We start from the raw sequence: 25724 nt of genomic DNA on the forward strand, positions 1-25724 counted from the left end.
GGGAAATTAAAACCACAGCAGTGCCTCTGGCTTTAATTTGGTGTTTTATTCCAAATGAAGACTTTGGTGAGCTGAAGACCTGAAACTTGTTACACCCTGTAGTCTCAAGCCCATGTGCCATATACCTAAAAAAAAAAAACAAGAGGCATTTCAACCACCCCCATGGTTGCCTGGGGTTTACACCCACAGCCTTTGGCTTATCTGCTGGTGGAACAACACCTGTTGGTAAATTCCAATTATTTTTGCCATAGCTGTTTTCAGGGTGTAACATTGCCCAACTCGTGCAAAACCCTATAGAGCCAAATTACCCAGTTAGTGATGGAGCAGCCCGGGGGCCATGGTCAGGTTCCTTCACTCTGAGGAAAAAGAGTGGAGGAGGGGGAGGAAAAAGAAAGAAAGAATAAAAAGGCAGCAGGACAAGAAGAAAATCTACACCGGGATGGTTCCTATGGAAAATATCAGCGGATTCAGCGGAGCCTGTTGCTAGCAAGCAGTGTACACAGCCAGGACGAGCCAGGACACCGCAGGCAGAGCGGCCGGTGGATGGGTTGGGGTTGATGATGAATGTTCCATCTCCCAGCCCGGTTCCAGCCGCAGGGATGAGCCCCAACCTCCCCGTCCCACGTATGGGCCAGCAGGAGAGGATTCAGCCTCTTCCCTCAGCTCCCACCCGCAACCTGCACAGCGGCGGAGGGCCGAGCAATCCCCGCCATGCGCAAATCCCCTTCGCAGGTTTCGAGTCAATATTTTATTTCTTATTAAGTCACGACGCTACTGGCCCTTAGAAGATCACAAGTATATAGCAGGGAAGAGACGGGCTACGAGCCTCTCAGAGCCTCGGGGTGCCGCACTCAGCCCCCCCGCCCCGAGCGCCGGCGGAGCTGTGAGGGGCGATGGCACCGGGAAGGGCGAGCACCGCCATTACCCCAGGCCGCGCCCTGCCCGCCCGCACGGTCACTCGGCAACGGCGGGGCCGGGAGGCTGAGGAGGGGCCGGGCCGGCCATGGCTGAGGAGAGCCCGAATGTCGGCACAGCGGATCACAGCGCCGAGCTGGGCATGGCTGAGGAGAGCCCGAATATCGGCACAGCGGATCACAGCGCCGAGCTGGGCATGGCTGAGGGCAGCCCCAACTCCGGAGCAGCTCCAGCGCAGGATTCCGGCGCCGGGCTGGGCATGGCTGAGGGGAGCCGCAGCGGCGACCCCCAGGTAACGCAATGGGGCTGGGCAGCACGGGCACGAATAGCGTAGCCCCCAGCAGCACCACAGCCCTGTCCACAGAGCCTGAAAACAGCCACACACACAGAGACCTGTCCCCTTGGGACACACAGACACACATTCACAGACCTCCTGCACATAGAGACCCCCCCCTGCAATCAGCTTCACACACGGAGATCCCCACTGCAAACAGCCTCACACACACACACATGTCCCTGCACACACACAGAGCCACGTGTAAACAGCATCACACACAGACCACCCTGAAATCAGCTTCACACACCGCCATGAACAGCCTGACAAACACACACCCACAGCCTCACACAGACCCCACTGCAAACATCCTCTCACATCCCTGCACATAGAGATCCCCCATACAAACAGCCTCACACACAGAGCCCTGCACACACAAACCCCCATACAAACAGCCTCACACACACACACAGAGCCCTGCACACACAAACCCCCATACAAACAGCCTCATACACAGAGCCCTGCACACACAAACCCCCATACAAACAGCCTCACACACACACACAGAGCCCTGCACACACAAACCCCTATACAAACAGCCTCACACACACAACCCTCTGCATACACAAACCCCCCTACAAACAGCCTCACATGCCCTGGGGCACAAACACACGCCCTGCACAAGGACTGACACACAAACATATCACCTGTACAATCCTCAACTCTCCCTCCCACACACTCTCCCCACTCCCACAGCCCCATCCCTGCACAAACCATCACACACAATTGCACACAGAGAACTGTATCCATCATCATCACCTACACTTCCAGCCAGCACAGACACACAGCCCCACAACACACACACAGACATCCACACCTCAGTGTTCATGTGCACACACATCCCCTTTCCAGGTACCATTTCCCATTTGCTAATTACAGCTGTTTGTATGCACCCAGTGGTCTATTCCCATCCTGTCTCTTGCTTTAAGCTCTAAACATCCTCATTTTTTCCCCCAGGATATCTCCCATGTGCTGGCTAGTGCCTTTAAGGACCTGTACACTGGAGATGTTTTGGAGGGGGACATGGCAACAAACTGGATTAATTCCCAAGGAGGAGACAGTGTTTATCAAGACAGTTACACAGATGAGCTAGACAAGGTACAAGTCCAAACTAAGTCAGAGTTTGGAGCTCTTTAGTCCCTACTTAGATCTTCAGTAAAATACAATTTAAAGGGGAGCGTTGATCCTACAATTGTCATTTTAATGGAAATTTACTTGAACAGAGTTTCCCACAGAACAATTCAAGCAAGTTAATAGTCACATGATCCTTCATTATATTATCATCTCTAGCTGGCTTTTCAGACACAGAGTACAACCAGTGAAAGCAGTAGCCCTTTAAATGCCTGTTGTACTGGCTGAAAACTTTTCCCTGTACCTGCTGATCAGTGGCCCAGGTTTCTTATCTTGTCATCACTCCAAAAGCTGTTGTCATTGTATAAAAGTAGAGGCTGATGCTGGATGATTTGAGCCACAGGTGGTTTTTTCTGCTTTGTGTCATCATGGAATGACAGTGTTTTAGCAGGCCACTTGATGCTTGTAAAGCAGTGATGTTTTACTAATATGTCTGTGTTTACCTCTCAAAGGCAAACAGAAAACATGTGCTTGTAACAACTCAAATTTCTCTTTATTCACCCATGCCCGTGGCAGCTTCTGGCTGAGTACAAGAGCCGACTGACAGAAGCTGACAAAGCAGAAAAGGAGATCAGTCGGGCCCAGGCCCGAGCACAACGTGAAGAGGCAAGGGTTCTAAAGCAGATGAAGATTCATGCAGGGAAAAATTTCCATAAACTGGGGCTGCCTCCAGGTGAGGATTCTGGAATGCTGCTCCCTAGTACAAGCTTGTAGTACCTGGCCACCAGTTTGGGGTTGGCTTTACATCAACAGAGCAACTTTGAAAGATTTTTTGCAGAGGTCCAAGTAGAGTAATATCTGTTTGACATTGAGAAACTAAACAGCCAGGTCATGTTCAAGGTATTTAATTTGGATTGAGGGGTTACCACCTACATATTACAAGCATACATACCTTGATATGTAGCAGCAACAAACAGATTAAATATTTCTCCAATGGGTGCTTAGCTGGGTTTGAACTGAATTTAGAATTGTGGAGATGCATGTCCAAGTCTTGGGATTGAAATACCAGATTATTTTCTAGAATATTATTTTCTATAAAATATAATATGTATTATATTCAATATAATATAACTTATATATATAGTAGATTAAAATATATATGATAATGTATATATAATATATATTAGATATATTTGATATGTGTAATATATATTATATATAATATTATATAATATTATGACAGGGATGAGTTGTAAGTACAACATTACTTTGGATTGATCAAGATAGTGTGTTTTAAGGGGCTATTATTTTGCTTTTTTTATTTATTACTGTTTTTTGTTTGTTGGCTTTCCTGTTGCAGTGGCATCCTCCTTTCGCTGGATTGTGGATAATGAACTTCTCAGAAAAAATAATTTAATCTGTCCTGAGGATTACATCACTGAGAAATTACCTCTTGCCAAAGCACCAAAAGGTAACTTTTGCAGCAGAAAGTAATTTAGACTTTTTAGAACACTCTATAATTGATGCATTGGAGGATGTAGCAGATCTGAGTATATTTCTATAGTTTTCTGCCAAAGCAGAAGGGACTCAAGTATTTTAAGTGTAAGATTCCACTAAGAATACATTTTCAAAGTATAGTTGATAAATTAAAGGCTACTGAATTTAGATCTTCTTAAATATGATATTTGATCATTATTGCACATTTGTTTACAGTTCTTCCCATCTCACACAAAAACTGCATTAGTGTTCTATCTCCATCCAATTTCATTACACAAAAGCTGCATCTACATCTTGTATCTAGAGAAAGGAAGTAGTTGCATTAAAGTAAAAACTGTTTTCAGTGAAATAAAATTGTATTCCTTATTTAGGGTTTAAAGTTTTCCAGTTCTGGAAATATATTGGTTTTATTTGCACATGAAGATCAGTAAGGAAAATATTTTGGGCAATGTCAAGACTACTTCTTTTATTTATGTGTGAGCCAAGATGAAAGGTTTTAAGATCATTGAAATGAAGTTTTTCAGTCAAGCCAAAACAAAGATTTCAGAGTAATCAACTTAGTCACAGATTTCAAGATTTGAGTTTTGGTTTTTTCCATTGTAATTCCAAACAAAATTAAAATCTCACTTCCCTTACAAGGTTAACATATCTTTCTGGGAGTAATATAAGTGTATACAGCCTGTTTAATTGGTGCTTCTAAAAGCTTTGTTATTAAAGTACTAAGCTTTGTTTATGCAAAATAAGTTCTAAAAATACATTGAATTCTAGAGGATTTTTGCTAGCAACAAGCCTTAAAATAAACTCATAGACCTATGCTTAGACTAAATATTTGTTGTTCATGTTTTCCTCTTACAGAATTATTAATATTTTTCTTTGAATTGCAGGAGAATCAGAACCTGGATACCTGAAAGGGGCACGTAAACAACGTGCTTTTTCCCTGGATGAGAGTGTCTACTTAACTGACAGTGTGACAAGTGTGTCTTCAGCTCTGTCCTCTGTCCAGGATTCCAGCCTTGAGGCTAAAACCATCAGTAAGGTACATTTTACAAGGTACTTTTAGTCTGCCTGATCTGTAAGGCCTATTGCTCTTCCTACAGGAAAGGGTGAATGTTGACCCATCGTTGATTTGACTCCAGTACTTATATTTACTCTGTTAAAAAAGGAGAAATACTGTATTTTCTCTATCAATTTTCATTGCTGTGTAGCTTTGATTACACATGTGCAGCTCCCTTTTTCCTCATCCCCAAGATCACTGTGTTTCATGTTGCACTGTGCACTCTTGTTTTTCAAAGAAACCTAAAGCTTCACAGAAACAAGCCAGGAAAGAGAGTAAGTCCTGGAAAGCAGAGGAATTAAGTGAGTACCTCTCCAGACTTGAGAAAAGGCAGAATTACTTGAAGAATCCACGCTTTTTCCCACCAAATACTCTGGATGGAGGCAAATCTCTTGTAATTTCTCAAGAAAAAGTGGAAGAAATCATAGCCAGAAGAAAAGCAGAAGATGCTAAAGGGTATGCAGTGTGTACAGTTTCTGGATTCTGGGCTGGAATGCACAGAGCTCCACTATAGAAATTGCTGTGGATTTACCCAGAGATATTTTGAGCTAAATTTTTAATATGGTTTCTTAATAACAAAGTATATCTGTATGATGTTTTAGTTTTGCCAAAGACATTTTGCAATTTCTTGTTTTATCAGTATTTAGAGAACCAGGCAGTAAGATAATGTCTCTTTTTTTTTAATCTTTCAGTGATACCTCATTTGTTCCTGTGTTTCTTGCCAATCCACCTTCTGTCCTGTTTTTGTATGATAAAGCTGGGCAGGTTTATGAGGTGAGAAAGTTCTTTGTAGAGAGATAATTCTGCTTCCCTGAAAAATTATATCCTGTCATGATCTACATATTTCACCCAATGTTTGGCCTGTCTGAATTTTAATAAAAGTCTGAATTTCTTCTGTATATTGAATTTATGACCCTCTAACTTCCTTGAAGATACTCCATCACACCTGCCACTGACACACAAACCAGTGAAGACTAAATGGGCTCTTCTCAGTCTCTGCTTTGTTTTGGTACTCTCTGATTCAGCCTCTCTTGAATAAGCTGATTTTGGGGTTGGTTGTGATGATGAAATAGTTACTCCTAGCAGTAGTACCAGGGAATTGCAAATATTTTAATGAGTGATGGTAATTACAATGGAGCATTTTATTTTTTTTTTAAATGAAGATGACTATAGAGGTACGGAACATCACTTCAACAGGTCAACATGTAAGACTTATCCCTCCCTCTACTTCAGTATTTTTCATTTGGCCAGGTAAGTGTTCTTTTCTGCCTTTAAAATGTTAACACATACAAAATCTAATTTACCTGCTCTAACAAAGATTGTCCAGAGATGGTCTGTTTTCCATGAGGCTCAGTTCTTTAGAAACTGAAAGCTGACTTAAGGCCATTCACATGCAGCTCAGAAGCAGATTGAGATGGTCTAATGAGGAATTCAAGAAGACTAAATTAAAGTGTTTGATGTTAGATTGAAATATGTCCATGGAATACCTAGATTGAATCTTATCCAAAATTCATCTAAGAACAGATGGACTTTCCACTTAAAAAAATTATGAGGAGAGTTCAAGAATTAACATACTGCAATAAAGAAGGATAGGTTAGAGGAAAGTTAAGAAAATTATCTTTCCTACAGTGGGATAGGCACTGGGATAGATTGCCTAGGGAGATTGTGATACCCCAAGAATTGGAGGAATATTCAGAAGTTAGATGTCTCCATGGAAGCCCTTTTGTCTTGTGGTAAAGCAAAACTGGGTAATGTCTCTAAGTTTCTCCTCACTATTTTCTGTGTTTCTGGGGAGTATATTTCAGACAAAGCAATCTCTGAGCTCCCTGGAACATGTGCACATTCTCAGATTGCACTGCCAGGCCTCTTGTGCTCATCCCTTTTTATCAGCTTGAATTAGGCAATAACGGGGGGGAATTTACAGGCATCCTTCCAGAGGAGGATGTGATCATAAATACTGCTGCCAATTTGGGGAGGTTTCAATTTTTGTTTTAATTTTCTGCCTTTTTGTTTTGTTTTGTTTTTATTTTTCTCCCCAAGGAAAATATCCAGGAAAGGGAGGAATGATTGCTCCTGGGATGGCATGCCAGTATACAGTCCAGTTTATTCCTGAATATCTGGGAGAGTATGAAGATCATATATTAGTGGAGAGTCAAGTATCAGAATCTTTTGTCATCCCAATCCAAGCTAAAGTATCACTTCCAGTATTAACATGTCAGTAGTGTCCAAATACTAAATTTCTCTAAAGTTAAGCAGACTTGGGGTTTTTTTATGTGACTATCTTTAATTTTGTGTCACAAAACAAATGTGGAAAAAATTGGCCGTGCAGTTTCTACATTTTGATATCTATCTCATTTTCATTTATCCAGATTTATTAGTTATTGAAATGTAATCCTGTTGGATTTTTCTCAATTATTTGTTCTTGCCATCTTGGGCTCTTCTTGCTCGCTATATTAGAGAAGTGTGTAGGGGGCACATTTCTAGGTTTGTGTTTTGTTGATTCCTGAACTCCCAATAGTAATTACTAATTATGAATACTATGGAATTATGATTGAGTTATTAATTAATGCTATTAATTCAGCTATTAATTAAAGTTCATGGAATGTGAAATTAATTATATATGAATATGGTATACCTGCACCTCTCAGATATCTAAGTTCAACTATAATAAACAGGATTACTTTTGCAAAAATTTGCTTTGATTTTTTTGTAAATTCACCTTTCCTGTTATATTGAGCTTTTCTTAAAAAAATCATCTTACTTTTTATCATTCAATAATCTTTAAGGAGGAACGATCATCTTACATCATTAAAATGTAAGATGAATGTAGAAATATACATCTCACACTGTCCAACTTTGAAATGGAAAGAATTTGAGGGGGTTTAGGATTGCAAAACCTGGCTGGTCTCATGCAGTAATGTCTGTAAAGAGTTATTTAATCAGCAGCCTTTGCTCTCTCTGGAGTCTGATTTTCTGTGTTACTCTTTGCAGTGCCTGACTTTATAGACTGTGGTTCCTGCCTTGTTGGAGGAATAAAAACAACAACAATTTTGTGCAGAAATGAGGGAGTTAGGACTGGGAAGTTCTCTATAATGCCAGGGAAAGCCTGGCCACCTCCTGAATCTGGGGTGAGTGATTAGAAGGGCAATACTGGACCCAGCATGGTGTGGGTGCCCTGGTGTGAAGGCCTTTTAAACAGTCATGTTGTATTAGCACAGAAGTCACAAGGCCTTGCTGGAGATATCTGCATTGTGCCATTCCTTCAGGCATTCACTTTATCCTGAAAACCAATCTCCCTGGATGGCTGTACCTCCTTCTTGTGCTCTGCTTTTCCTGTGGAAGAGTTTGCCCTGCTCAGGGGAGAGGTAAACTGAGGCATAGATGAGGGAAAGGAAAACTGGCTCGAACTTTAACCTTGCCCTTGAAGCAAATATAAATGCTATCAGCTCTAGCATTGCTTGAGGTAATTTCCTCTCCCTCCTCAACAAAAACATCCCTTACTGACCTTGCTGCACCTGCAGACACAGCAATCCAATCCAGCCCTGCTCTGTCTGTAGCTCCCCATCACAAACCAGGCGTGGACAAAGGAGATACAATGGGACAGGCAGACTGGCATTTTGGTGCTGGAGAAAGAGCAGATGGGCCAAGTTGTCCCTCCAGAGACTTTATAGTTCCAACTCAAAGTGAGTTTTAAGCATGGAGAAACAGACAGAGCCCCTCTCTCAGGCAGAGCTGTTCTGCTGTGAACATGAATATTAGGGCTTCTGACACTGTCATTTGTCTTCAGAGACGGCACTTTCCTTTCTGCTTTCACCAAGGTCATTATAAAGCAGGGAACTTTTTTTTTAATTAAGCCATATTTATGAGCCACACTCTTTTGAGATGTGTGAAAAAAATGTATGGTAACAGGTAAAACAGTGATGTTGTAGAGGAATGCCTGTTTCAGGTAAATCTGTGTTTTAAACACAGCAATCTGATCCATTTAGTTTAGTAATTTGTTTGTTTGTTTGTTTGTTTGTTTGTTTGTTTGTTTGTTTGTTTTAATACCTTAGGTGGCTGCCACTGCTGATTTTGTGGTACAGGATCCTTTTGGGATCCAGCCTGCTGGTTTGGTGCTAGCTCCAGGGCAGAATGCAACAGTACAGGTTAGTGCCAACTGCTATAGAAAGGTTTTTTACTTCACCAAATAATTTAACAGAAGATCTGGCTGGACCTTGCAAGTTTGGGTTTATGTGAGCAAAAAATGATTCTGTTTCTTGCAAGTGTTGCTTTTAATTACTAATTACTAAAACTGTCCTTCAGAGAATATTTTCAAATTGAAGTGTATTACTTAGGGGAGAGAAAACAGCTACAGACCTTGCTATTTGCCTTCTCTCTTTCAGGTAGTTTTTTTCCCTTCTTTGCCAGAAGTCTCCCAGCAAACATTCACCATTTTGTGTGACAATTATCCAGTCAAATATGTTACAGTCACAGGTTTGTTCCTAGCACCTTTCTAATTCTGTAGATGTTCAGATAATGTGAGTGGTGATTGTTGGCATGAAGGGATGGTAACCTTTTATGCCATTGGATTAAGCAAATACTGTGTCCTTTTTTTTCTTGTATTGTTATTACTGCTCCTTCCCAGTGCATGGAATACACAGGATTCAGAAAACATTGAGCTCTTAACCTTTGGTAGGCAAAAATCCAAATGTAAAATATCACCAAGTCACAGAAAAGAAAACCAGTTGCCAGGTGCAACTCATCTCTTTTACTTGTCTGTTAATAAGATAACTTGACAGGCTATGAAACATGAGGTGTAACAGGGCAGAAATGAACCACATTTTGAGCTTTTGAGGTAGGCAGTCTTTGGATTAACTAATGAAACCAGTTCAAATTCTTGTAAATGTTGGTGCTTGTGCTGAATTATAACTGTGAGTGCTATAACATGAGGCTTGGTCTGTCATCTATTGAATCACTTTGTCACATGTATTTACTTTGGATTTTTTTAATACTTCATTTGCTGCTTGTTTTAATTTTAATCTACTGCTCAAAACATCTGGGAGCCACATTGTCAAGCCCTGTAAACACCCTGCTTAGTTCAGTGAAACCATGCTGATGTAAGTGAGCTGAGGCTGTGGCTCTGAAATCCCTGTCAATGAAATTCATGAACAGAAGGTCTCTGTTAATAGGTTGATAAACACAACATCAGGAAAATATTGTACAATTAACACATTGGAGTTCTGAAACTTGGGGAAACACCAGATACAATCAGTAATGAACATTAATGACATTTGCTATTGATGATGTGAGCTATGTTAATGGTCAGATGGTAAACAGCAATACCTAATTATTTCTTCCAGGGCTTGGAGAGGTGATTGCTCTGGAGCTTTTGTTTGTCACAGGTGGAGAAAGCAAAGCTGAGCTGGGTGAAGTCACTGATGGCACAGCACAGCACCTCATACGCTTCGAGCCCCAAAACCCCCAGAGCACTAAGGAGAAGATCCTGGTCATAAGGAACCCCACGTAGGTAGCTGCTGTCAGAGTAATGCTCTGCAGTGTGGGAGTGCTGCCAGGGATCTCATTTGTCATACTCTGCTCTCTCAAGCTGGAGAAACCTTCATGCCTTTGTTAAATTTTTACAGAATCTTTTCTTCTTTTTGCTTCCTATTTGGTAATTAAAGTTCAAGGAACGTTGTACATTGTTGAAGTGTTGTGGCAACCATTAGCCAAGGTCAATATATTTGCTTTAATAGAGGTAAATCTACAAAAAAATTAATAAATATACATGGTTGCAGGGAATACAGGGTGATCCAGGTTAGATTTATCTAATTTTAAATGTCTGCTATATATACTTGTGCAACTGAGATAAGCACTCTTTTACTTTCATAGTGCAGGGAATAGATGCTTCCAAGCATACAATTCTGACTGGAACATCTCCCATAGAAAAGTCATAATACATCCTGGACTCCACTGGATCAAAATGGGAGCCCAATGTAATTAACTCTCATTAAAACTCTCACATGGTTCCTGCTATTGAGTCCTTACAGATTTAAATATCAATTCAATTTGAAGTCAACTAATGTGTCCTTATGGACAATTACACCATAGTGAACATAGTGGCAACCTGATTTTGCTCAGAATCAATCAGACTTTAACAGAAATACACTCCTGCATGATTGCAGCAGATAGAGGCTGTAGACCATCAAAGCAGTGAGCAGGTCAGTGCTGGGTTTAGGACCATTAATCTAAATTGCTGTTTCCAAGCAGTGAATATCTGGAAGTTTATTTTTTGTTCTGGAAATCACACATGCATAATGCCAGAACAGGCTGATGTTTGAGTAAAGAAAGTGTGATTGGTGAACTGGATATTGTAAACTGACAAAGGATGTGACTGTGCCAATTTCCACATTTTCTCTGTGCTATAATCACCACAGCACTCCCTGCACATCTGGTGTCAGCATTTGTATAAAACAAAGCTGGCCAGGCTGAGAGTAAACTCCATAGAAGCAGGAAGAAGAAATGTTCTTTCTGCTACAGAAAGTGATACAAGAAATTGTAAATGTCCAGTTTTATCAGTGATACTTTCAAATTCCAGTGTCCTTATTCCCCTTAGTAAGGCAGAATTTTTGAGGTCAGCATGAGCAAGATTCTCAAACCCATGAAGACATTCCATGGAATACACTTCTGCTGAAACAACCTACTTAAGCAACCTTTTCTGGATTGCAGAGAGTGGGGAAGAGCCATGGCTATAATTTTAGATGGAGCCATTGTGTTTGCTGACATGTTAAGACCACATCTTTCATTTAGATTAAATTCAGAATGTGATGTAGGTCATCAGCAGTGATCCAAGGCAAATGTACTTGTGTCAGCAGGAATGGTCCTGATCATCCCAGATCTTTGAAAAAAGAATTGCAGAGTTTCTAAAACCTGGATTACATGACAAATTCAAATAAGGCAAGAAAGTGTTAAGATATCTTATGGAATAAGATTTATGGAATTTATGGAATTTACTTTCACGTACTAGCATGTTCTTTTTATGATTTATATACTCTGACTCTATGGTGCCTCAGCAGCTTTGTGACTCACAAAAAATGGGAAGTCAAACCCCTGTAATCTGTAAAGAGAGGAATTTCCTACCTGGAAAAATAATCTGAACATTTTCTTAATATATTTTGCTCAAAAATATCTAATTTTTTAAATCATAGCTTTTCTGTTGTTTATTGACTTCTTTGCAGCAATCTAGAACTTCCCTTCTTCTGGCAGATAACAAAGCCTGATCTGAAACCATTAATACCAGAAGAAACTGCAGACTTTACAGAGGTCAAAAACAATCAAGACCCAGAGTCAGCCTTCTCCCTAAATCCCAAGCAGGGAGTTTTGCTTCCCTGTGCAGATCATGAGTTTGTTCTCACTTATGCTCCACAGGAGGTATGGCTTGTGATTCCTTCCTATCCACAAACTCCAGCTGTGTATTTTTATTCAAGTCATAAAATCCTTGCTGTGCAACTTTTCTAAATTAAATCTAATTAGCTGGTACTATGCTCTGATAAACAGTGTTCAAAATGTAGAAAGTTACTGAAAGAAAACATGTTTTGACTGCAAAATGTGAGACAGTTTCTGATCTCATGTAATTTTGGAGATCTGACTGGACACAGTTAATTTTACACTGAAATTGTGGACACATCCTCATACTGCAGCTGTGCTGGCTGGTGAAGTTACCACCCTCACCCCTCTATCAGCTCCTCCACCAGCTCCTGACCCTTCCCCCTCTTCTTGGGGGATGTGCCTTGTACCTACTCCAGCCTAAATAAGTAGGTTAACAAACACTGATTATTTAAACTGTTTCCAGCTGTAGTTTTTTTTGGCCTGAAATGGGTTCTATGAACAGCTGAGTGGTGAATTAAGGGGATAGTGGGAGCCTTTGGCAGAGAAATGCTGTGTGCAGCTGTGGGTAAGAGGGGGGCAAGGATGTTGGAATGCAGTTATCCCAGAGAATGCTGTTCTCTCAGTTTCTGCTCCCCTGTCCCTGGAAATAAGGAGCATGAGCTCACTGTATTTAGAGAAACCTGATCCAAAGAAAGCCCAAGAGTGGGAATGTCCCATGCAGTGTTGATTGACAGACATAAGAAACACCTCAAATTTGTATGGAAGAGAAACTACCTGGCTTTTAAAAAATAAATAGTTCATAGAATATATATTCAATTAAAATATACATCAGAATTAGTATCTGTCTCCTAACAAATGAAGCTTTTTGCCCTTCAGATTTAAGTCCTGCTTCTGTGTTTCTTTCCCCCCTCCTCCATTAGAATACAGAAGGCATTCTCTTCCCATGATGGAAAAGGAAAAGTCGTGTTTCTTACTCAAGATCAGATTGATGGTCAATTAAGCTGAATACTCTGCAGCAGTTAGAAGAAACTTCTCAATTAGTACAGCAGTATTGAGCTTAATTTGGGGAGCCTTTGCAGATGCTTGTGTGTAGTATGCAATATACAGGGGAAATAATAACAGGCATGTAAAAAATGAGTATTTTTCTTGGAACCATACACTGTGAGATCAGGATCTGGCTTAATGCTTTGCAGTCAAATATGTTTTCTTTTAGTAACTCCAGAGTTTGAATATTGTTTATCAGAGCTTAGTACTCTGATGATGATCATTTATCCTTTACATGTAAACCACTTTTCCATCTTTTTTTGATCTTCAACATAAATGATTACTTGACACTAAAATCCTTTTCTCCTTCATCTGTGCAGCTGAAGAGTTATCACAGTGTGCTGCAGATGGTAGTGAGGGACACCACAGAATCACCTTGGTAAGCTGAGAAACATTTCTCAGTAAGATATATGGCCACAATTTATCTGTGCTATTACATTAAGTTACTGGGATTTTTCTTCTTTCTGGTGATGATGGATTGACAAGTATAAAGAATATTATCTGTGCAAGTAGTTGTGGTACAAAGAGCATCTCTGATATCCTCTCCCATGCCTGGACACATGCCTGGCCCTAGCTTTTCCTCTCTTGGAAAAAGATAATACTGTCATTTTGTCTGCTTATTTTCCAGGGTTTCCTGCTGTTACTCTTTGTCACAGCAGTATGTCACTTATATACTTGTTCATGGACAGACTGGGACAACTAGAATATCTTAAAGAGTAATGAAGTTTTTAATTGGCTGAGCTAATTGCCCACAGGCAGTCTGTATTTGAGAAACTTGTGATGCTTATCAGTTTTGATCTGGCAATTAAAAGACAGGATCCAATTTAACAGAGGTTTAACATATTTAATGATTCTACCATATTTCATCCCAAAGTTTAGTAGAAGAGAGGATGCTTCAAAACATCCCAGAATGCAGAGTAGAGGATGTAATAGCACTGAAAATAGAAGTTAAAGGCTCAACAGAACCATACAACCTTCTTCTGGAACCGTATGCCATTATTATCCCTGGAGAAAATTTCATTGGTGTAAATGTCAAGAAAAAATTTAAGGTTTGTGTGCTTTTCACTTCACTGTTGTCATGGGGTTTGTGTCACCAGATGTCATAGGTGTTATTAGAAGATATCAGACAGTCATTGTTATTTTAGTTTTCCTGAAATGTTTTTAAAGGAGGCCATGAATCCAGAAGGGTCTGCACTGAAATGCCCTACCCAGCCTGCTCAGCCCTTCACTCCAGGCAGCAGCCTTTGTTCCTTTTTCATCTCTTCAGTTTGTTACCACAGAGTTTGACCCTTCTCAATGTTTTTTTCTACTAACCTCTTGCTTATCACTTTGTCACTCCAGTAGTGTAAAAGTTTTCCAGCTGGGAGGAATAGTCAATGGATGATTAAATTAGTTCATAACTGAGGCACTGTTCATGCAAAGAACTACAGGAAGAGAAGAGCTACAAAAATCACACATGCTGCAGCTCACTAGATATTATTCTTTCCTGCAGGTTCTGGTAATTTCTCTTTGGCCATTCTGGGACAGAATGCTGCTGCAATTGTCCCCTCACACAGCATCCCCTTCACTACAGATCAGGATCCTTTTGATCTTAGACTCACTTGGGAAAAACAGGCCTGTTAGCAAGAGCCAGGCAGGAAGACATTTCCCAGTTAATGGTTTTCCCATTTTTTCTTAGAGGTCCTGCTAATCAGCCTTTGGCTTTAAGATTTCTCTCCACAGAACTTATTTTTTTTCAATTTAAGGCAGCCATTTCATACTTCCCAGTAACCCAGTATAACTACACATGTGATAGATGTAATTAAGCCACTTACTGGTGATATAACAACATCCTTTGCAGTTTCCAATTGGTGTTTTTTGGTCTTAAAAAGATAAGAATTTGAACTGTGCTTAGGGATAATTGTACTTCAGAGAACAAAGTTATTTGCTGTAGTTAAGAAATAATGTTTTGACTAGATCTGAAGAGCAGGCCAAATATTTCAAGAGCTTGCATCTCCCTCACAAACAGAGTCTTTGGCAAAAAAAAAGGCGCACTCAAAAGATTTTCAGTTTATGTTTAGAAATTCTGTTGCATTTTTGAAAAATGGGGGGAAGTTTAAGAGTCTCAAATATGATCATATTCTTGGAACAAATTGTTCATGGATTCTCTTCAGGTTTGAGGGAATACCTTCACCTATGTGAAGGAGACAAATAAATGGTGACTGAAAACCCAGTTTGCAGTGTATCAGTGCTCTCAGCAAATTGACTTGCTGCTCTGAGAAGTGCATTAATTGTCTCATTGATTTTAATTGTTTCAGCTGTGGAACAACAGCAAAACATTGATCAAGTACACATGGGAGAAAATCACAGACTGTGAGATCGTCGAAGTTGAGCCTCGTACTGGTGTCATAGGTAAAGTTTCTGTGACTTGCAAGCAGTAATTAAGGAAAGAGACAGTAATTGATTTTATCAATTTATGACAGTCACAGAGCACTATAGTGCCAACTGAAAAATTAGCTGATCTCCAGCCCACTGGAGCCAGCAGGAGACTTAACTTGATTCCAGTAGCTTCATGCTTGAAGCAGGTGGTTTCTTACAACAAAGTGAGACAGGAGCCTGGTGTTTTCTCTTCTAGATGTGAATAAATGCTGTGAATTTGTACTGGCAATTTCTGGGAGCAAACCTGGGGTCATCAGCCGTAACCTGCCATGTCATGTTGAGCTGTGTCCAGAGCCAGTTATGCTGCATATTGAGGCTGCTTTTAAGGTAAGGAGCAGTTCAGTCTTGCAGAAGGATGAGCTGTGTGGCCTGGCCATTGTCCAAATAAAGCTTTTTTGCCTCTCAATGGCTTGAGGAATCTTAAGTGGTTACAAACAGGAGTTATTTTTGCTGTAGTGACTGTTGAGTCAACGTTGATATTCCCATGACACATGGAATTTTTCTGCATTACACAGTGCATTTGCTTTCTGATATTCTCTGTGAAATCAAATGTTAATCCTAGATAATGGCATGTTTCTTAATGAGGCAGTTTTGGCAGAGGTGTCCATTCTGATGTCTGTTTCCTGCTGTCCTAGGGTCCATTTCTTTGTATTGATGTTCCATCACTCCGGTTTGGTTTGACTAAGCAGGGTGAGACTGTGTCAAGAACCTTTGAGATAAATAATCTCTCTCAGGTGCCAGCACAGTGGAGGATGCAAGAAAGCCAAGTTTTTCTAGCTCAAAGGAATGAAGAGGTAAGTCAGTGCTACAGCTGACTGTAGTCCCTCCTTAGCTATTTTATTTCTTCTGCTTAGGAGTTGTATTATTCATTCCAGCTATCAGAAGTTCTAATTGTTGTAACTTCTTACAAAACTAGTCCAGCACAGTTTCATAAGTGCATGAGTGCTTTTGAGATTGAATGCCTCTTTACAATTTTTCTCCATTTCCCTTTATTACAAATCCCCTGCCAGCCTGATCCAAAGAGACACAGAGTATTTCCTGAATGACAATTATTTCAGCTGCTGCTGCTACAAGTAAGAGTTCAAGGCTTTAGTTAGAGCTGAGACTGCTGAACACTCCTCCCACACACCCACATCAGCATCTTGGACAAGAATCTGAGCCCTCACTCCTCGCTGATGCTCTTCCTGAGTCCACTCTCCCAACCCTCCTTCCTCACCCTTCTGTCCAAGAACCTTTCCCCCTCGTGGCACCTTGCTGCTGCCTGGGAGCAGGTGCTGCTGCTGAGGCTGATTGCTTCTGCTTCATGTTCCCTGTCAGTCCATGCACAGCTGACACTGCTGTGCCCTTGGCTCTGACTGCAGCAAAGCCCTGCCTCCTTGTGTAGCCAGGCTTTCACAAAGCTGCCACTGTGCTTCCTGACATCAACCCAGGTGGGACTCGAGGGGCAGAGAGAAGGAGACATCTGAGGAAAAATTGGACACTTGGAAACCCTAATTAGATTGTGTGGCTTCAACATTTTATCCTTGCTTTGCACATGTCAAAAAAATTTCTGTTCCCTCTCTCCTCTCCCAGGTATCCATGTTCACCATCCAGCCATCAGCTGGAGAAATTCCTCCTTTGGGTCTGTGCACAGTTTCAGTTCACTTCACATCACTGCAGTGCCAGCGTCTCCAGACAGTGCTGGAACTGGAGGTGGAAAATGGAGAAGGAAGGTAAGGAGCAAAAGCAGCATTGTTTTGGTTTGTCCTGAGGTTCACATCTGGTTTTCACTTCAGGTAGTTTTCTCTCCTACAACAAAAATATGAACTCACAGTGGGGTTGTGTAACCTATCAATGAACTATCAAATTTCTAATATTGCTAAATAAACATAAACATCATTCTTCCCAGCATGCTGTTTTATGTCTAGCACGTTTCATTAACAATAACAATAGACCATCTGTGTGTTTATTTCCAGTCATCTTCCTGTTTTTGTTGAAGTTCAGACCCCCCAAGTGTGCCTGATATCTAGTCATCTAGTATTCAATGAAATTTATACTGGAGTTCCTGTCAAAGCAACCAATAAACTTTTTAACCAGACACTGCTGCCAGCAAAGTACTTATGGGGAAAGGTAAATGCTCTTCTAATGAGTGAAGAATACAGCAGGGATGGAAGTTGCAATTTCTGTAGGAAATACAAATAATGACTGTTCTTAAAAGCTTTTCTGATGTATCTTTTGAGTAGTCATTGCTGTTTTATTGGCTTGGGAGCAGAACTTCAGCTTTAGACCAATTTCTATTAAAAGATTAATTATTAGTTTATGTCATGTTCTTACTGTCTGTGGATCCTTGGGAAAATGGATGAGCAGATGTGAGGGGTCATAGGATGTAAAGCTACCAGGGTATTAAACAAAGTACCATAGCAGTTTAGGGTTTGCACTTAATTTGGTAAAACAAAGAAATTTTGGTGCTCTTGAATTGAATCTGAATTCTGAATTGTGTCTGAATTCACATTCTGGCTGGGATTCACCTTACAGAGAGAAGCCCCAAATTTAGTGTCAGTATTTAAGCTGTGTCTGAACTCTCTTTTCAGTCAATGGAAATTTGTCAGTGCCTTGGTCATTCAGATCTGGCATCCATCACATCTGACATCCAGGATTCTGCTCAATTGCCTACATAAAAGCACTCAGTGCCACTCCAGATGCCCTCAGGTGCCCAAGGGATCCTACCAGAGCATGTACATGGTATAGGATCTACAGGAAAACACTTTGGAGCATCTGCAGCCTGGGAGGAATATGTAGGGCATTTTTCCTGATGTGTGATGTTGATGTGTGAACAAATGAGTGGAAGCCCTGGGTGCATTCCATGCTGGTCACTTAGGGAAGGTGCCAACACCAGAATTGTGTCTCCCTCACCTCTGTAGTGGACAGAGGTGGGCACATCTGGGATCCTGCTCTGATATCAAATAGATTGGCTTCCCCCTGGAAAGGCCTGAGACTGTGAGAGGGATGGGAGTGGCTCTGCTCCCAGCCCAGCAGCCTCAGCTGGGCACCTGAAGTTACTTGGAATGAATGTAGGCATGAGGATCTCATCTCCCATGGGGAATTGTAAAGCCAGTCTTGACATACTGTAGGTGTTGCTGCCTGAAAGCGTCCTAATCCTGAGAATAGCTTGGTGTTTTTAGAAGAGACAGTGTGAGGGAATCAGCATGAGCTGAGTGTCCTTTCTGTTTGGCAGCCCATTGGAAGCCAGGCAGCCTCCTGCTCCATCGTGGTGTCCCCTGCCAGTGGCACCTTAGGGCCAAATGAAGAGAGGGAATTCTGCATAGAGCTGTCAGCTAACACTGTGGTAAGTTTACAAACTGATGCACTTCTATAAAAACAGCAACACTGGCTTTTTCATCTCGCCCCCATCTGGCAAAAGGAAGGAATTCTGTGTACAAAACCACGTGCTCTTTTTCCCATAAAATATCTCTGAAGTGGCTTTGCTTTAGAGGTCCCACAGTTGAAGGCAAGAATTAAAGAAGTGTACATGGTGTGCAATTTCTTCCCTGTTTCTTTATATCTCAGCTGTTCCTGTTTTCTTCCTTTCTTGAAGTCCTGTACAATTGCTCTTAATGCTTATCACTCTTCTTGGAGCATACAGATCCTCACTTTGGAATATCTGGAATGATATGGAGCAGCGTGGCATATACAGTGTATATTTGGTTTTCTGAATGCAGTTAGGCTCATAACATTTTGATATTTGAAAACTTAAAAGGGGCTGATGGGACTGAGAGTCTGCAAAATACAGGAGCAGAAATTCAGAGAAAGACTTTACAAGGGCATTCAAATAGCTGAGCTAAAGCAGCTAAACACAGGATGTTCCTATAGATATGGTGTCTTAGTTCCCATTACAGTCATTGGAGACTTGGGTTTCATTTATTTGCTTAAAAGTAGGTGTTCAGTACTATCTGAGTTATTATTTAAAATTATGTATCTGTGGCACTTGGGAACATGATTTAGTGGTGGCCTTGGCAGTGCTGGATTAATGTTTGGACTCACTCAGCTTAGAAGTCTTTTCAACCTAAATGATTCTATGATTCAATACTTGGAGCGTAGCAATTGAGTCAGAAATCAGTAATGGAGCAATTTTAGGCTCACAGACAGCTGCAGGTACAAAGCTGAGAAAAAACCACAAATTTTTACCTCAGTACTGCTTTCTAAGCAGCTCTGATGCTGCAGAAAATGCACTGAGAACAGTTCAGTAAAACTTCTCACAATTCTATTGTTCTGGGTTCAGTCCAGGGAAGTTTACACACTTTTTGAAAATAAATACCCCAAAGAGTATTTTCCTCTGCCTTTCCTCTGTGATACATGCTTCATGCACAAGGAAACTTGATTCTTTGCTTTTCAGGGTGAGCTGAAAGACCTCACACTTTGCTGTAGCATAGAAGACATGGCTGAACCCCTCTTCCTGAGCATTTCTGGAGAAGTGAAGGGACTACATGTCACATACTCAGTACCTTCTGGCAGTGGAATTGACAGGTAATATCTGACTGATTTTTATTTCATTTTTCTGATACATAGAATGATGATTGTATTTTGGAACATGCTCATCTTTATATCTTTTCATATAAGTAAATATGTCTTTAATTTGGGAGACTGGCATGTTATACAGGGTAAAAATCTGACCCCAAATAAATCCTTATAGGGGTAGAAGTGAAAAAATGAAAAGCAGAAAATGCCGATGGCAACAATCATAGACTGCATGATCCTTTTACACTGTGCATCACAACCACATGGCATATTGCACATTTTTAAAACACCTGAAATCATCTGTGGCATAAGAAAATAAGACCCACGTCTAAATACTACTGTTGTTTTTTCTGGCAGTGATGAAGGACAAATGCCACAAAGCCCATGTGAGCTTCTTTTGGACTTTGGGTCTGAAGTTGCAGTCAAAGATGTTGTAAAGCATCAGCTGATTCTTACAAATCTCACTGCAATCAGTGCTCCATTCACACTGGAAGCTGAGTATTTTAGTGCCTGTTTGGTGCCTCCAGAACAAGGAGCCTGCCCGTGAGTCTTGCTGTTCTGCCTAATGACTCAAATATTAATTTGGGTCTGATTTAAACCTGAAATCAGATTAATTTTTTTTTTCATACTCTCCAAGCTACCTGGTGAAAAAAAGGGGACCTGTCACAGAGCATGCAGCCAGAAAAGTAAAGTCAGGTATGAAAATATCTCTTCAGTGGACAGAAGGTGAAAGCCAGCTGAATGCCAGCCCTAAATGTGCCAGTCAGGCACACCTTCTCATTGCTGGAGTAGCTGGTGAAGTGTAAACTGTTAAATTACTTAATTCCTCTGTTCATTCCTGAGTTTGAAAGCCCACCTTGGATAAGCATTAAGTCAATCTTTCTCTTCCCCTTCTGCTTTTTTCTCCTTTCTCCTCCCTTTCTTTCTCTCTCTTCTTCATCTTTTTCTTGCAAACAGCAGTATGAAACAAAGTTGGTGATTCTGGTGACAGTTCCCTCCCAGCACATGGGATGGATGACATGCAGAACGTTTGGCTCTTTCTCTCCCACACAGTTTTCCAGTACCAGTGCAGCAAGTTTTTCTCCCTCAAACCCTTTACCATACCTTCCCCACTGTGGAAAGCTACAGCACAGCCCATCTGTCATTTCTGATGTGTTGTACTGAAAAATGATAATATTTACAGCCACATGAGACTGAGGGAGGGAGGAAATGGGAGCAAAAAGCTGTGAAGTGTGGATGTGTTTTCTGTATCCAAAATAAAACTTGCACATATTGGTACCTTGCCATAGAGTTTGGTATCTGTTCCACAGACAGAGCTTTTCAGCTGTTGAATTAGTGCTTAAGATTAGAAAAATGCTGTTCTGACAGATTCCATGCAGGCCTAGGTGACTCAGAATGTGGAAAGGCTTTGCTCTTTTTAATTCATTCTTTGCATGGGAGAGCACACAGAGGTAAACAGGCAGCTGCTAGTGGAACAAGAAACAGTCAACACAAATCCCAGCCTATTTTACTCAGTTCTTTTCAAGTAACCAGTTAGTGCCTTGCATATCCCAAAGAGTTCTGGATCAGGTTGTTGGAAGGGTTGTAAAATATTCTGGGCAAGCACTAAGTCTAAACAACAGAGTAAGACCCACTGCAGAAGGGAACTTGGGTAAAGTGGTATAAATGTGAGCTGAGCAAATAATCCCAGGGTTTCTAAGTCAGTGAGGTTAAGCTGATTAAAGGCAACTAAAACCATGGTCCTGTGTATTCTTTGAAAGACTTTGTTCCATTTCCTCAGAATTCATGAAATGCTTCTTTGCTCTGCTCCTTCAGAGTTTGCAGCAGCATTGCTGTCCCAGGGGAAGGGAGCAGCTTTCCATATCCAACCTTCCAGAGGAACTCTGGAAGCTTTCCAGCAGCTCACCATAGAAATAGCAGCTTACAACAACATGTGGGGAGAGTACCAGGATAACCTTGTCTGTAAGGTAGGTGGGGGTTTGGTTTTACCATGGCAGATTTTACACCAATTGTATTTCCCAGATGCCTTTCTGTTAGAAATACTTTTTCAAGTTTTTTAAGACTTCTGTAAAAATTCAGGATGGATCTTGCTATACCACTACTTCCAATGACATGTAAAGAACAATTGTTTGGTTTTAGGGGGACATGTTTATTCTTTGGGAGGTTTTCATGTGCCTTGAAAATGACTGGAGTAGTTTTGATTTATAACATCTGTTTGGGAGCTGGCCAGTGCACTGCTCTGCTCTACCAATACCATAGATTGTGTTGTGTAGAAAAGCAGCAGGAAAGCTGATAAATGCATGAGGTATTGCATTTTCCTGCTGAGAAGAGTTGTTGTTAGCATATAAATTAGAGGTTGTCAAAGGAAACTAGTCAAAAATATTTGAAAATCCAATCAGTTTGCAAAACATAATCTCATAACACAGAGAACTAAAGTGTTATCTTGATTCTAATAGCAAAAATTCATTTTAATAGGTTGGACACTTACAATGTAAATTAATTCCTATGCAAATGACTGTGAAAGGCTGTCCAATCTTCCTGCAGGTGACAGGACCAAAACCAGAGCCACCCATTGTCAGGTATAGTGCGAAATACTGTCAGACAAATCAGTGAATTAAATACCAATGGGCTGCAGCCAACACACACACCTGTTCCATCTTGTGATATAATGAGAAGGTCAGCAAAGTGTCAGTCAAAGCACAGTATCTGCTTCTAGAACATCAATACGTTTTTCTCTGCCAAGACAATTAGAAAATAATCTGCACTACAAGACTGCTGAAGTCTGCCAGCAGTCTCTGTCCTGGGCTTGCAGCTGCAGAATTTCACCCAGTGCAGCCTCATCTGGCTCTGTGGAGATGGCAGCTGGCACATGGTGGCAATTCTCATCACCCACAGCTCATTTCTCCCTGGCCCTTTACCTGCACCAGGAGAGACACAGCCCTAAGATCAGTAGTGTCAGGGGAAGGTTTAAACCCTCTCATACAACAAATGGTATCTGCACCTTGGGATGAGGGGTAAAGGTTGGTTTTTGGGGAACCCCAGCACTGCACATGGTTACTCTGAAATGTCTGAGACAACTGAAAAAAACTGGGGAAACAAGAAAAAAGACAGATAAAATAAACCAATGTTGTACTTCACAGTGTAGGCCATGCCTTACCTGAGAGCCACTCCAGTGCAGCCAGATCATTTCCACTTTTAAACAGCTCTGCAGTGATTTCAGACACTTCTGTGCTCTGCATGCACTGACAGCAAGGTTCCCTGCCCAGGTTTGGCACTCAAGTCTCAGGAGGGTCCCCTGTGCTTCGGAGGGTCCAGCTCAACAATCCCACTCCCTTTGGTAAGGATGGCTTTTGTACAGCAAACATTAATGCTTTCATTGTGTTCCTTATAGAAATAAAAGTAGAAGGACCCATTAACCTGTTAATTGACAGGCATACTTGTTCCCTAATGAAGATGTTTTTAGCAGAAAAAAAAAAATAGAGAGTGACTCAATGTGTTGCCACTATGCAATTGCACATCCCATCTTGATGTAGCTGGGTTTTGCCTCATTGAAATGGTGGGAATTCCGGATTTTCCATCCTGTTTTTATGAATTTCTTACAACACTAAGCCTGGTCAATCAGATGTGCTACCTGCTTTTTACTGGCATCTTCTGGCTCTTCTGTTTAGTCTTTTTTGCTCTTGAGTGAAATTGTAAGCTTTTCAGAGCAAAGTCAATCACCTTTTTTTTATAATTCTACTAGATCCGTTTGCTTAAACAAAATACTCATAATTTATTTTGATTATAGTTTAGGAAAGTGGCCAAACTATAGCAAGCTCTGAAATAATTTTCATTTACAGCAAACATGGGAAACCTAAGAGATACATTTTAATACAAATCCTGTTGCCAGACACAAATTTGTTACTTGATATTCTGGTACCAGCTAAGCCATGAGCCCTCTCACTGCCTGGAAGTAATTGTCCTTTTATCCTTTCCCATTCAGACATCCGCCTGGACTTGGAAGTTTACAACCAAGAGCCAGATGATGAAAAGCTGGTGGACCTGTTGGTGCTCTTTGGAGACCCTTTTCCTCCTGTGGACATGGCTGGAAATGAAGCTGCATCAAGTGGTAGCACCTCAGAGTCAGAGGTGGTGTTAAAGCTGGATCCAGCTGCCATTCCCTGTGGGAGCGTTTATCCAGCTCTGGAAAGCACAGATGAGGTCAGCTCTTAGGAAGTTTCTTATACTGCTGCTGAGATACATGAGGGGATTTTTGGCATGAAGGGTTGAAAACAATAACAGGAGATAGAACTTGTAACTAAGAGATGGATTGTTAAAAGAAATGTCAGCTCCTCTCCCAGTCAAACACACAATATGTGGGTAGGTGGCTTTGGGGATAACAGTCTGTTTCCAGAGAGAGCTATAAGCAATTAGCTCTCCTTAAAAGTGTTTAAAAAGCTAAAAAAATACTATTTAAAGTACTGTCACTGACAAACTATTGCCATTATTACATGAAAGAATTACAATAACTAAAACTCCTTAATTTGGCTCTGCTTTTCTCGTGGGTGCTTTCTGGTGTCAACATGTGCTGTAGTCAAGGAGCAGAACCTACCCTGCAAATTTCAAATTGCTGCTAATGATATGGAGGCATTTATCCCAGTGCTAAAATTAGATTGGTTCTGTTAGAATAAGGTAACATTATTACACATGAGGTTTGATTATAATGTGGCAATTTAGTGTCTTGAGGGGCTGGGAGTGACAGGGAGAAGGTATTCCCCAGGATATTGTATATTTTTCTGGCAAAAGCTTCACACAAAAGATATTAAGATCACGTTTTCTCTGCTTCAGCTCAGCATGCACAGTTGTTCTGAACACAGCTCTAACCTTTCTTGTGCCCAAATGGAACAGTATTGCCCCAGAGTGCTGCTTTGTGGCCAGAGGTGTCATGATTGGGTAGAACTGGACCCAGGCATACACATTTTCCAAGGCATTCAGGAGCAGTTTCAGGAGAGCTACTCTGTGGATGAGAAAATCAATGTACAGGACACATCCACGTGTCCAGCCCTTGTGCCAGAAAGAAACTGGAGCTGGCCATGCTTCCTGAGCAGTTCCCTGTGCACATCACTCACATTCCTCCCTTGCAGTGTAACAGTTTTAACCATTCCCCACCCCTGTGTCTCTGCAGCCTCCAGGTTCTGACAGCAAAGATCTGGAAATCAGCAGTCAGGAGTCTGCAGGAGAGAAAAATATCTCTGTACTCATCCGACCTCATGAGGGAGTGCCTGCAGACAGCCCCTACTCCATTGCTCCAAGGCAGATTGTAAGCTTTTACATTTTCTTTGGCCTTAGATTTAGCACATTTTCTGCAGGGCAGAGGAGACAGAGAAGGAGAAGGAGGTGGCTTTGAGTTTGGTTTGAGGTAGACTATTAACCAGTGAAAGGAAGGCTTTGGAGATGATCATGAGAGGAGTTTGCAAGGTTGACAGAACGTGTCCTGTCTACATCTGAGCAGTGACCTGATGACTGAAGTGTTAGTTGTACACCAGAGTGACA

General features: G+C 41.2%; 1 protein-coding gene across 1 annotated transcript in view; it reads left to right on the top strand.

Annotated features, from left to right (window-relative positions):
- The first annotated feature begins 1057 nt into the window (after nt 1-1057).
- The window catches only part of DLEC1 (DLEC1 cilia and flagella associated protein), a 32950-nt gene continuing 8283 nt past the window's right edge, over nt 1058-25724 (top strand). Inside the window, exons 1-30 of the mRNA XM_066550715.1 lie at nt 1058-1207; nt 2207-2347; nt 2897-3053; nt 3681-3791; nt 4702-4853; nt 5110-5327; nt 5564-5645; nt 6035-6122; nt 6912-7085; nt 7863-7999; nt 8924-9016; nt 9254-9344; nt 10211-10373; nt 12086-12278; nt 13601-13659; nt 14155-14329; nt 15578-15671; nt 15895-16025; nt 16334-16492; nt 17271-17410; nt 17654-17807; nt 18913-19023; nt 20071-20201; nt 20550-20735; nt 20830-20888; nt 22008-22159; nt 22668-22771; nt 23459-23529; nt 24175-24392; nt 25357-25491. Coding sequence (XP_066406812.1) covers nt 1058-1207; nt 2207-2347; nt 2897-3053; nt 3681-3791; nt 4702-4853; nt 5110-5327; nt 5564-5645; nt 6035-6122; nt 6912-7085; nt 7863-7999; nt 8924-9016; nt 9254-9344; nt 10211-10373; nt 12086-12278; nt 13601-13659; nt 14155-14329; nt 15578-15671; nt 15895-16025; nt 16334-16492; nt 17271-17410; nt 17654-17807; nt 18913-19023; nt 20071-20201; nt 20550-20735; nt 20830-20888; nt 22008-22159; nt 22668-22771; nt 23459-23529; nt 24175-24392; nt 25357-25491 — 4029 coding nt within the window. The remainder of the gene's footprint in view (nt 1208-2206; nt 2348-2896; nt 3054-3680; nt 3792-4701; nt 4854-5109; nt 5328-5563; nt 5646-6034; nt 6123-6911; nt 7086-7862; nt 8000-8923; nt 9017-9253; nt 9345-10210; nt 10374-12085; nt 12279-13600; nt 13660-14154; nt 14330-15577; nt 15672-15894; nt 16026-16333; nt 16493-17270; nt 17411-17653; nt 17808-18912; nt 19024-20070; nt 20202-20549; nt 20736-20829; nt 20889-22007; nt 22160-22667; nt 22772-23458; nt 23530-24174; nt 24393-25356; nt 25492-25724) is intronic.

Source organism: Molothrus aeneus, chromosome 1 (genome assembly GCF_037042795.1).
Source record: "Molothrus aeneus isolate 106 chromosome 1, BPBGC_Maene_1.0, whole genome shotgun sequence".
NCBI lineage: Eukaryota > Metazoa > Chordata > Aves > Passeriformes > Icteridae > Molothrus > Molothrus aeneus.